The sequence below is a fragment of the Hemitrygon akajei genome, chromosome 14 (assembly GCF_048418815.1).
Source record: "Hemitrygon akajei chromosome 14, sHemAka1.3, whole genome shotgun sequence".
Classification (NCBI taxonomy): domain Eukaryota; kingdom Metazoa; phylum Chordata; class Chondrichthyes; order Myliobatiformes; family Dasyatidae; genus Hemitrygon; species Hemitrygon akajei.
The window spans coordinates 93,486,162-93,498,326 of NC_133137.1; the positions used below are offsets into that span (position 1 = coordinate 93,486,162).

At 40.7% G+C, this 12,165-nt stretch overlaps 1 protein-coding gene across 1 annotated transcript in view; it reads right to left on the reverse strand.

The window, feature by feature from the left end:
* fbxl13 (F-box and leucine-rich repeat protein 13) overlaps positions 1 to 12,165 on the reverse strand; it is a 162,011-nt gene that overhangs the window by 35,457 nt on the left and 114,389 nt on the right. Inside the window, exon 15 of the mRNA XM_073066627.1 lies at positions 9,665 to 9,791. Within this exon, the coding sequence (XP_072922728.1) occupies positions 9,665 to 9,791 (127 nt within the window). The remainder of the gene's footprint in view (positions 1 to 9,664; positions 9,792 to 12,165) is intronic.

Consider the following 12,165-nt stretch of genomic DNA (forward strand, 5'->3'; position numbering starts at 1 on the left):
ATCCTTCATGCTCATAATTGCAAAGACTGATAAATTATTTACCAAAGCCAGTAATCAGATATTCTATTCAGCAATGCACCCAAAGATGCAATGAGGTCTGCACTTCAATTGGCTTCTCATTATCTGTAGCTAGTTACAAATCAGATTCCCTTGTATCATCAAAAAGATTCATTCACTATAATGGCTTTCAATCCAACAGCATGAAAATAACATGCAACAGCAAATTTGTTCACAAACTTCGAGGCCATGATTCCTGGACACCTGCCATGTTTTGCCTTTTAGCAAACCATATTTCTCACCTTGGAAAAGACATGGCAACTAATGGTCAGAAACAAGGAATACCATAACATGTCAACTGATCTCAATGAAGATTGCAAGAAGTATGGTACGTATTGAAAGTCATATTACAGCCAGATTATATGGTGTTCAGTATACTTCAGGTTGTTGTATGTACAACAATACAGTATAAGAATAAGCTCTTTGGTCCATGATGTCTATGCCTACTATGATATTCATTTTGGAATTTGCCCTTCTTGCATCAACTACAATCTTAGGAATGATTGTAAAATATGCTTTGATGTATATACATTGCAGAATGATATAGAATAGAAGATACTTCTGAGGAGGAGAAACAATGCAATGTAATGTTGCTAGCAGTCACTCTTCGTTGTCTGGGATAGCCTCAGTACTTCAAGGTGCATTAAGTGAGCAGAATTTCACCCATCATACTCAATGACCACCTGCATTTTATTGTAAAAATCAAATCAACCAATCATATGGCAGCAACTCAATGCATAAAAACATGCAGAGATGGTCAAAAGATTCAGTTGTTCAAACCAAACATCAGAAAAGGAAGATTATGTGATGTAAGTTGGTGCCAGATGGAGTGGTTTGAGTATCTGAGAGACTGCTGGTCTCCTGGGATTTTCACATACAACAGTCTCTAAAGTTTACAGAGAATGGTGCGAGAAACAAAAAAAAAATCCAGTAAGCGGCAGTTATGTGGGTGAAAACAACTTGTTAATGAGAGAGGACGGGGAGAATGGCTATTTCAAGCTGACAGGAAGGCAGCAATAACTCAAATAAACATGTGTTATAGCAGTGGTATGGAGAACATCTCAACCCACAACATGTCAAACCTTGAAGTGGATGGGTTACAGAAGTAAAAGACCACACTGAGTTCCACTCCTGTACTAATGAAAGTGACAACAGAGTGTATATATCAAAAGGCATTTGCACTCCATCTCGTCAACCTAATGTTAGCCCTAATGTTTCAGTGTTAGCCCTAATGCACTAACACTGAAAACAATCAAATATTCGATTAACACCCCTCCTTTCTTTGGCATTATCGTAATCAGAATCTGGATCAGGTTTAGTATTACAGGAAGATGTCATGAAATATGTTGTTTTGCAGCAGCAGTGCATTGCAATATATAATAAAAACATAAATTACAACAAGAAGTGTATATACACTGTATATACATATAAATAACATTAACAGTGCAAAAAGAAAGGGAAAAATACTGAGATAGTGTTCATGGGTTCACAGTCCAATCAGAAATCTGATGGCTTCGGGGAAGAAGCCATTCCTGAAACATTGAGTGTGTGTCTTCAGGCTCCTGTACCTCCTCCTTGATAGTAGCAATGAGAAGAGGGCATGTCCTGGGTGATGGGGATCCTTAATGATGGAAGCCATTAATCATGTGAAAAATCCAATTACAAGTCAGTGACTAAAAGAATGACCATGACTAAATATGAGCAGAAAGAAGTAAAAGTTATGTGGTGCAAAGTAGCAGCTTACCAAACTAATGATATCAGAATCAGCTTTAATTACCCTGGCATATGTCATGAAATTTGTTAACTTTATGGCAGCAGTACAATTCAATGTATGATAATAGAGAGAAAAGAACTGTGAATTACAGTAAATATATATGTATCTTCTGCACCTCCTTCCTTATAGTAGCAATGAGATGAGGGCATTTCCTTGGTGAAGGGGGCCCTTAATGATGGATGCCACTTTACTGAGGCACCACTCCTAGATACTACGGAGAGTTGTGTCCATGATGGAGCTGATTAATTTTACATCTCTCTGCAGTTTACTTTGATCCTGTACAATAGACCCCATACCAGACGGTGGTGCATCCATTTAGAATGCTCTCCATGGTACACGTAGCAAATCGCAGGTGGTTTTGGTCACATGCAAAATCTCCTCAAACTTTTCATGAAATATAGCTGCTGTCTTGCCCTCTTTATGACTGAAGCAAAATGTTGGGTCCAGGTTAGGTCCTCTGAAATATTAATACCCAGGAACTTGAAATAGCTCACTCTCTCCACTTCTGATCCCTCTACGAGGACTGGTGTGTGTTCCCACATCTTACCCTTTCTGAAGTTCATATCTATGTTTACTCTTGTGCTACTATAAATCTTTAGCTAACTTAATCCTAGTGCTTCCACATGATTGAAACACTATGCTTCAACCAAGATTTAAACAATGACTCAGATCATTTTTGACTGTTAGATGTTTGATGTACATCTTCTGGGGCATCTTTGTAAGGATTGGTTTGCCAGTGGGTCAATGGCACCATCTGGCACTAACAAAATTGGGAAACGGGAATATGAAGTCAAAGTGGAAAAGTGGAAACACTTCCATGTCCTCTTTCACCATTGCTCTGTTTGTGGTCTACCCATAATTCTCTGCTATTAATAAGTGTTAAACCTTTTGCTGCCTATCAACAGAGAAAAAAAAGGATGACCACTCTTTGGGTACCATGCATCCAATTCAATGTCCTACATATGATTTGTGAGCCATTTTTGAAGGTTTTTCAGGCATTTTTTAATTTAATGGTCTGACTCTCCAAGAAAATCATTATTTTTTCAATGGATTCGGAACAAGAAGGCAGTGGGAGGGCATCTAAGGATTTCCAGCGGGAAGACATTTTGAGTTCTCGGGGGAAGAGAGAGGTCAGACTGCGCAGGTGTGTGACGTCAGCCAGTTGAGAGCGAACAGTTTAAAAAGAAGGCAGCCATATCCAGCGGGCAGCGTTGGGAGCAGGCAGCAGAGTGAAAGGGCTTTGGCTCCACAGGCTTTTCGGTGGTTATGGGACAAGGCGAGGCAGTTGTTGATTGCAAAAGGAGGTAGTATGTGTGTGACGCCAGTTTTCTGTGGTCGGTGTCAGATGTGGGAGGTCCTGGAGTCCCCCGGCATCGCGGATGGCCACATCTGCACCCAGTGCATGAAGATGCAACTCCTAAGGGACCATGTTAGGGAACTGCAGCTGCAGTTCGATGACCTTCGTCTGGTCAGGGAGAGTGAGCAGGTGATAGAGAGGAGTTATAGGCAGGTGGTCACACTGGGGCCACGGGAGACAGACAAGTGGGTCACAGTCAGGAGGGGGAAGGGGAAGAGTCAGGTACTAGAGAGTACCCCTCTGGCTGTACCCCTTGACAATAAGTACTCCTGTTTGAGTACTGTTGGAGGGGGACAGCCTACCTGGGGAAAGCAACAGTGACCGTACCTCTTGCACAGAGTCTGGCCCTGTGGCTCAGAAGGGTAGGGAAAGGAAGAGGAAGGCAGTAGTGATAGGGGACTCTATAGTCAGGGGTTCAGACAGGTGATTCTGTGGACGCAGGAAAGAAACTTGGATGGTAGTTTGCCTCCCAGGTCCCAGGGCCCGGGATGTTTCTGATCACATCCAAGATATCCTGCGGTGGGAGGGAGAACAGCCAGAGGTTGTGGTACATATTGGTACCAATGACATAGGTAGGAAAAGGGAAGAGATCCTGAAAGAAGACTACAGGGAGTTAGGAAGGAAGTTGAAAAACAGGACCTCAAAGGTAGTAATCTCGGGATTACTGCCTCTGCCACATGACAGTGAGAATAGGAATAGAATGAGGTGGAGGATAAATGCATGGCTGAGGGAATGGAGCAGGGGGCAGGGATTCAGATTTCTGGATCATTGGGACCTCTTTTGGGGCGGGTATGACCTGTACAAAAAGTGCAGGTTGTACTTGAATCCCAGGGGGACCAATATCCTGGCGGGCAGGTTTGATAGAGCTGTTGGGGAGGGTTTAAACTAGTTTGGCAGGGGGCTGGGAATCAGAATGTGAGTGCAGGGATTAAGGTAGAAGGACAAGGGCATGATGCTAAGAGTTCTGAGTTGATGAGGAAGGACAGGCAGGGGACAAAACATAATTATAGCCAGTTAACGGGGTTGAAATGTGTCTATTTCAATGCTAGGAATATTAGAAACAAGGAGGATGAACTTAGAGCATGGATTAGTACGTGGAACTACGATGTTGTGGCCGTTACTGAAACTTGGTTGGAGGAAGGGCAGGATTGGATGATGCAGGTCCCAGGGTTCAGGTGTTTTAAAAGGAATAGGATGGGAGGTAGAAAGTGGGGGGAGTGGCGTTGCTGGTCAGGGATAGTATCACGGCTATAGAAAGGGAGGACGCTTTACAATTCAACCGCCAGGACTTAAGAACTTTTTAAAAGCTATTATTAATGCTCTTTGAGATAGTGTTTTAGATGCATATCATATTTTTTACTGAGTTAAGTAGTGTATGTAATTAGTTTTGCTACAACAAGTGTATGGGACATTGGAAAAAAAGTTGAATTTCCCCATGGGGATGAATAAAGTATCTATCTATCTATCTATCTATCTAAGGAGTGTCCACGGAGTTAGTCTGGGTGGAAGTCAGAAATAGGAAGGGATCAATCACTGTGCTGGGAGTAGTCTACAGGCCACCAAATAGCCCTCGGGACACCGAGGAGCAGACAAGCAGGCAAATTTTAGAATGGTGCACAAAATACAGGGTAGTAGTTATGGGTGATTTCAACTTCCCTCATATTGACTGGCACTTACTGAGTGCAAGGGGGGATAGATGGGGCTGAATTTGTCAGGTGTGTTCAAGAAGGATTCCTGACACAGTATGTGGACCGGCTGATGAGAGGAGAGGCTATACTGGATCTAGTTCTGGGTAATAAACCTGGTCAGGTGACAGACCTCTTGGTGGGGGAGCATTTTGGCGAGAGTGACCACAACTCCCTTAGCTTCAGCATAGCTATGGAAAGGGATAAAATCAGACAAAATGGTAAAGTGCTTAACTGGGGAAGGGCTAACTTTGAAGGGATGAGGCAGGAACTAGTGAGAGTAAATTGGAAACAGATGTTCAAAGGGGAAAGCACAGAAGTAATGTGGGAGAAGTTTAGGGACCACTTGAGCTTGGTTCAGGACAGGTTTGTCCCACTGAGGCAAGGAAAAAATGGTAGGAAAAGGGAACCGTGGCTGACGAAACACGTGAGGCAACTTGTCAAGAGGAAAAAGGAAGCATATATTAGATATAAGAAGCAGGAAGTAGGAGGGGCTCATGAGAAATATAGGGTATCCAGAAAGGAGCTAAAGAAAGGACTTAAGAGAGCTCGAAGGGTGCATAAGAAGGTCTTGGCATGTAGGATTAAGGAGAACCCCAAGGCGTTCTATGCATATGTGAAGAATAGGAGGATGATGAGAACGAAGGTGGGACTACTAAAGGATAAAGAGGGCAACATGTGCCTGGAAGTGGAGTAGGTTGGGGAGGTCATAAATGAATACTTTGCTTCAGTATTCACAAGTGAAAAGGATCTTGATCAGGACGAGATCAAAGTAGAGCGGGCCTGTGTGCTGGACAATGTGGAGATTAAGGAAGAAGAAGTGCTGGATCTTCTTAAAAACATTAAGATTGATAAATCCCCAGGGCCAGATATGATACACCCCAGGTTGTTGTGGGAATTGAGAGAAGAGATCGCAGGAGCATTAGCTATGATCTTTGAATCCTCTTTGGCTGCAGGGGAAGTGCCGGAGGACTGGAGAATGGCAAATGTAGTTCCCTTGTTTAAAAAAAGTAATAGGGAGAAACCTGGGAACTATAGACCGGTGAGTCTTACGTCGGTGGTATGCAAACTACTGGAAAGGATTCTTAAGAATAGGATCTATGAGCATTTGGAGAAGTACAGCCTACTCATGGATAGTCAACATGGCTTTGTGAAGGGAAGATCATGCCTCATGAGCCTGATTGAGTTTTTTGAAGAGGTAACAAAAGAAATTGATGAGGGTAGGGCAGTGGATGTGGTCTACATGGACTTTAGCAAAGCATTTGACAAGGTCCCTCATGAGAGACTCATCCAGAAAGCCATGAGGCATGGGATAAGTGGAACCTTGGCTGTTTGGAAAAAAATTTGGCTTAAAGGAAGAAAGCAGAGGATAGTTGTGGAAGGAAAGTATTCTGCCTGGAGGTCGGTGACTAGTGGAGTGCCGCAGAGATCTGTCCTGGGACCCCTGCCATTTGTGATTTTTATAAATGACTTGGATGTAGAGGCGGAAGGATGGGTGAGTAGGTTTGTGGATTACATGAAGATTGGAGGAGTTGTGGATGGAGCTGTAGGTTGTCGAAGGTTACAAGAAGATATAGACAGGCTGCAGAGTTAGGCAGAAAAATGGCAGATGGAAGTCAATCTGGATAAGTGTGAGGTGATGCAGTTTGGAAGGACGAACCAGAAGACTGAGTACAGGATTAATGGTCAGTTACTTAAGAATGTGGATGAACAAAGGGACCTTGGGGTTCAAATCCATACATCCCTCAAGGTCGCTGCACAGGTTGATAGGGTAGTTAAGAAGCCCTATGGGATGCTAGGCTTCATTAACGGGGGATTGAGTTCAAGAGTAGAGAGGTCATGTTGCAACTCTACAAATCTCTGGTGAGACCGCACTTAAGAGTATTGTGTTCAATTCTGGTCACCTCATTATAGGAAGGATGTGGAAGCTATGGAGAGGGTGCAGAGGAGATTTACCAGGATATTGCCTGGTTTGGAGAACAAGTCATATGAAGCAAGGTTAGCAGAGCTGGGGCTTTTCTCTTTGGAGCGTAGAAGAATGAGAGGGGACTTGATAGAGGTCTACAAGATTATGAGAGGCATAGATAGGGTGGATAGTCAGTATCTGTTTCCCAGGGCACCAACAGCAAAAATCAGAGGGCAAATGTACAAAATTAAGGGAGGGAAGTTTAGGGGAGACATCAGGGGTAAGTTTTTTAAACAGAGGGTTGTGAGTGCCTAGAATGACTTGCCAGGGATGGTGGTGGAGGCTAAAACTTTAAGGGTATTTAAGAGCCTCTTGGACAGGCACATGGATGAAAGAAAAATGGAGGGTTATGGAGTAGTGTGGGTTTAATACTTTTTTTTAAGGATTGTATGGGTCGGCACAACATGGAGGGCTGAAGGGCCTGTACTGTGCTGTAGTGTTCTATGGTTCTATGGATTGTAAAGGTAACTAACGTCATACCATTCATGCTTCAGATTCATCCCAGTCACAAAAATTGGATGGAATATTTGCCATTATATTGTGCATCATGTGCTACAGCTCCAGAAGTATTTTCTTATCAGAGCCTCCCAGATATATATTTGTCATCACTGTTGGACAGATATGGGTGTGTCCTGCAGCCTCCAACATGAAATCTATGGTGTTCCTCATTTCAATATTTGGTCCCTCATTATGAGAGAATTACCAGGTGATATGTGAGTATTTCTGCTTGTACATGGTCTACTTGGGTCCTATGGCATTACTCGAAGAAGAAATGACCTCTCATAAGAAGTTATTTTGTAGGACCATCTTCTGAAAAATATTTGTAAATACTCTGAAAGGTTAAAGACATGAACTATCAAAGTTAGAATGTTTAAGTGATCGGTATACACATGATCATATCCACACAAAATAAAACCTTATATGCACGTCTTGCAGATAATTAAGAAAATGTAAAGAAAGTTAACTCTGGGTATGGCTTCCTGCCAATTCCTTCTCCATTTTTTTGGACTTTTTTTTTACTATACTCCTCACATAAACCCAACCACCCACAGATGAGATAAACTCTTTCTGAAACCAATTCCAGAAGTTGTTCTTTACTCTGTAAGAATATAAATCAGCCTTCAACATGTAGAGAGCTACTAAGATATGCTGGGTGCTTTACTGAGCCAGACCCATTTCCAAATATGTTCTACAATAAACTTAGGAACTTAGTTTAGGAGACTTATTAATACTTGTGAGCATGTCAACCTACTGAGCGCCCTAATCTCAAGATGGATAGTGTACATTGCAGAGAATAGGAGTAAATTGTCCTACTCAAGGTAAAATGGGACAACATGATTGAGTTTCTAAACCCTTTAATTCTTATATTTCTGTATAAGTTTCCTAAGTCTTACACAAGAAAATAAATTGTTACTTAGGAACAAAACAACATTTGTGATGTTTGAAGCACTGCAGCTAGCAATCCGTACTTAATAATCTATTGAAAATGTATTCTTTATGGAATTTGTCATTTCATCAAATATAGTTAATAGACTAAAATATTTAAATATATCTCTTTTTTGCAATTATTTTGAAAGTATTTTCCAAGTGGTTTGAATGTTTCCAATTAAATTCCAGCTTTATATTTAGATGGAAGATAGATGGAAAGAAAATGCATATTTTGTCCAATATAGGTACTGGTATTGCAGACACAAATAATTATAGAAACAGATTTGCCATCCAAGAGAAATATGCCACAACAGTGCAAAATTCAAAACCCTCAGCTGTACCACAGAATAAATGTTTCCAAAAGTAATATCTGTGGAATGCATTAATTTAACACAGCTTTAGCCTGTTGCTCAATGTTCAGCATAGTATAAAACATTGAAAAAAGCAAATCTGTCAATAAACAATAAAATCTGTGTATTTCTTATCTATCTTTATTTTATATATCAGTTTAGATTCAATCAATTTGGACTGGAGAGCACCAAAATGAGGCTTCCCATCTTTAAAAAAGTTGAGGTATAGTGGGGTTGAGTGGTTTGCACTAAAAATGATAACTAGATTTCTGTAGATTGTACAGAATGTTAATCACTACATGCAGAAAGCAAAAATAAACATATGTGATCCCCAAAAAAATCTATTTTAAGGAATGAGCTTGATTAAAGTGGGCTTGAGTAATCCTTGGCCCCAAATCAAATAGCAGAACTGTGATTAAAGTGGAATACGAGCCCCATGCTCATAACATGTCTTTCCACAGACTTTCTAAATAACAGCAAGACTATCAGGACACTGTTACACTAAGGTTCTGAAAGATAATTTTTATGGGAGAATAGGATCTCCAGCTTTGAATCTAAAGCTGCCAGAGTAGCTCCAAAAGCAACATTCTGTGGCATCAATGGCAAGGCAAAAACTCCCACTTTTTTAAAAAAATTTAAGCAATGACAAAAATTTAGTAAAGAACTCCAGGGTTATTTCCAGCTGTGATCTAAAATTTGACATTTCTTACTGTGGGTTGGAGACCCAGGATTGAATCCTTGAGGTTGGGTTTGAGTTGAGAATCTAGTTTCTGTGGGGAAAAAAGCTAACTGGAGCAATAGGCAATGCCAAGAAATGGACAGCATCAGACCTGTGCTTAATTGCTCTAACTGTTAGGACAGTTTGCACAATAAGAAGTGTGATTTAAAGAATCATACAGCATAGAAGGTCAGCTCTTTGAAAGAACTATCCAACTAGTCCCACTGTTCTCTTACATGACAGGAAATATGTGTATAGAGAAACCTGCTGTTATGCTGCATGAATATTTCAAAATAAATTCTAAGTTTTAGAAGCAAGTTACTATTAACCTGTTCTTGTACATTAGTTCCTGTCAGGTCAATATTGGTCAGCGTAGGCAAGCTTCCTAGCCATTCAATCCCACTGTCAGTTACGTGCAAACAATAACGCATTCTTAGGTGAGTCAAGCTGAGGCATCTGAAAGAAAGAATAAAATTGAAATAAATTAAAGTATAGAAATTATAATGAATCTATCCTTCAATTGAAATGAATATGTAATAGGAGCCTGGGACAGGATTCCAGGAGTAATGGTGGAAGGAGATATGATAGTGGTGTTTAAAAGACTTCCAGTTAGGCACATGAACGTGCAGGAAATGGAGAGCTATGGATCATGTGGAACTGGAAGAGATTTTGGTTTAACTTGACATCATGCTTGGAACAGAATTGTGTGCCCAAAGTCCTGATTCTGTGTTGTATTGTTCTAGGTACCAAATTTTGCTCTTTGATTTTTGGATAACACTAATTGAACAGAATCTAAAACATTAAACTTTCTTTATCTACATTTTTGAATCTAAATAACATAATTCTGACTACATTAGGTACATTTGAAAGAAATAATTAGGTTTCATTACTAAATTATTAGAGTTAACATTTTTCATATATACTGTATTTTGTTACTTAAGCTGTATTAATAAGTTAAGAAAAATGCTGGTGATGTTAAATAAATCAGAAGAAACTTGCACAACTTTAACTACTTTTGCATTCTATTTGGTCAGGAAACATTTGATGGAAAGAGTTCAGAGTTTACCATTTCAAGTCACTGATCTTTCTTCAGAATTTTAAAGAGATTTTTCTTTCCGTTTATTGTTTTTATTTCTACTTTACAGCATCTAATTTATTTTGCTTTCATTTCAATGTCATTTATTTTCAAGAGAAATTTATCCAAATTTGGCTCCATTGCAATGTTGCTTGGGTTATATTAGTGTGAATTTGCTGTATGGTGCAAACCCTTCTATTTGATGTATGATTCTGCCTGTCCATCACATTGGAAATGACAGTATTGTATACAATGTCATCATTGTCAAATATATGCAGAGAAGACTGACTTGAGGCACTGTTGCCAAAACAGATCTCACAATGCTGCCAATTTGCTGGTATTTAATAGCAAGAATGAGAATCCACCCATACCATTAAAGAGTTCATCAATTAATTGCAAGTTTGTTGGCAACTGATTTACAGAGTTATTTGAAGTTAAATGCAGGTTAATCTTTTCCCAAATTATATGATACTTCAATGCTATTATACATCCTAAAATGCGCTGGGACAGCTCATCAGTAATCTAACCTGGAGTTATAGGCTGTTTTGGGTCTTTCAACATCAGACACTCTCTCCCAGGCAACCCAGCAAGGGTTGATCAGGCCCTGTTTGTGTCCCAGTAGCAATGGTCCATGGTTTACACCTCTTGATCCATAGCCATCTAGAGGCTCACACAGCAGCCTCTGTGATGGTCCTAGTGGCTCTTCTTGTTGCTGCCCCCATATGCCAAGGGGAGAGTTGGTTCTGCACAGCGAGAAGGCAGCAAAACCTCTGCACCCCACCTCTATCGTCTTAAATTGTGCCTTTCACCCCTGGCTCTACCAGATCCTGGTATTTGGCTTTCTTACATTCAAAGGCCTCCTCAAACCAGTCTTCCAAGCCACTGTCAGTTCTACCATGACCACCTACTTCAAGGTTTCTGAAAGAATGACCATGTCAGGCCTCAGTGATGATAATGCGATGAAGTCAGGGAACTTTAATTGCTTGCTAAAACTGACTTTCAATTGCCAGTCACACAGTGGTAAGCCTGCCAGTAACCTGGGCTGAGGCTGTGGTTGGTCTCCAGCTTTGACAAAGGCTATGGACCTCTTTTGTTAGTGGCTGATGAGATACTTTCTGCCACTCCTTTCAGCATCTTGTCATGGCACCAGTGATAGCGTCCTTCTCTCAAGGCTTTTGGGCAGCTGCCAAAGATGTGTTCAATGGTCCCTCTGCCAGGGCAAAGAGGACATGATGATGCCTCACTTTTCTAGTCACCTACATAACTTTTTAACAAAATTAATTAAGTCCATGGTCATTTCAAAATTCAGCACAAAAATATTGGTACCAGAGATGTGTGCTCTTATCTCTTAAACTTCTGGGTGGCATTGTAGTGTAGTGGTTAGCACAACATTTTACAACACAGTCAATGTGGGTTCAATTTCTGCCACTGCCTGTAAGGAATTTGTACATTCTCCGTGTGACCATGTGAGAATGTACACATTCTCTGGTTGCTCCGGTTTCCTCCCACAGTCCAAAGACATGCTAGTTAATTGGTCCTTGTAAATTGTCCCTGTGATTAGGCTAGGATTAAATTGGGGGATTGCTGGGCAGCATGGCTCGAAGAGTTGGAAGAGCCAAATCTGCACTGTATTTCAATAAAATAAAAATAAAATGAGAAGGGGGAATGGAGAACAGAGCAGTAAAGTTGTTGAAGAATACTTCTGAAGAAACTTTGGGAATCTGAAAATATGCTACTTACTCTGAGCTCTAAAAG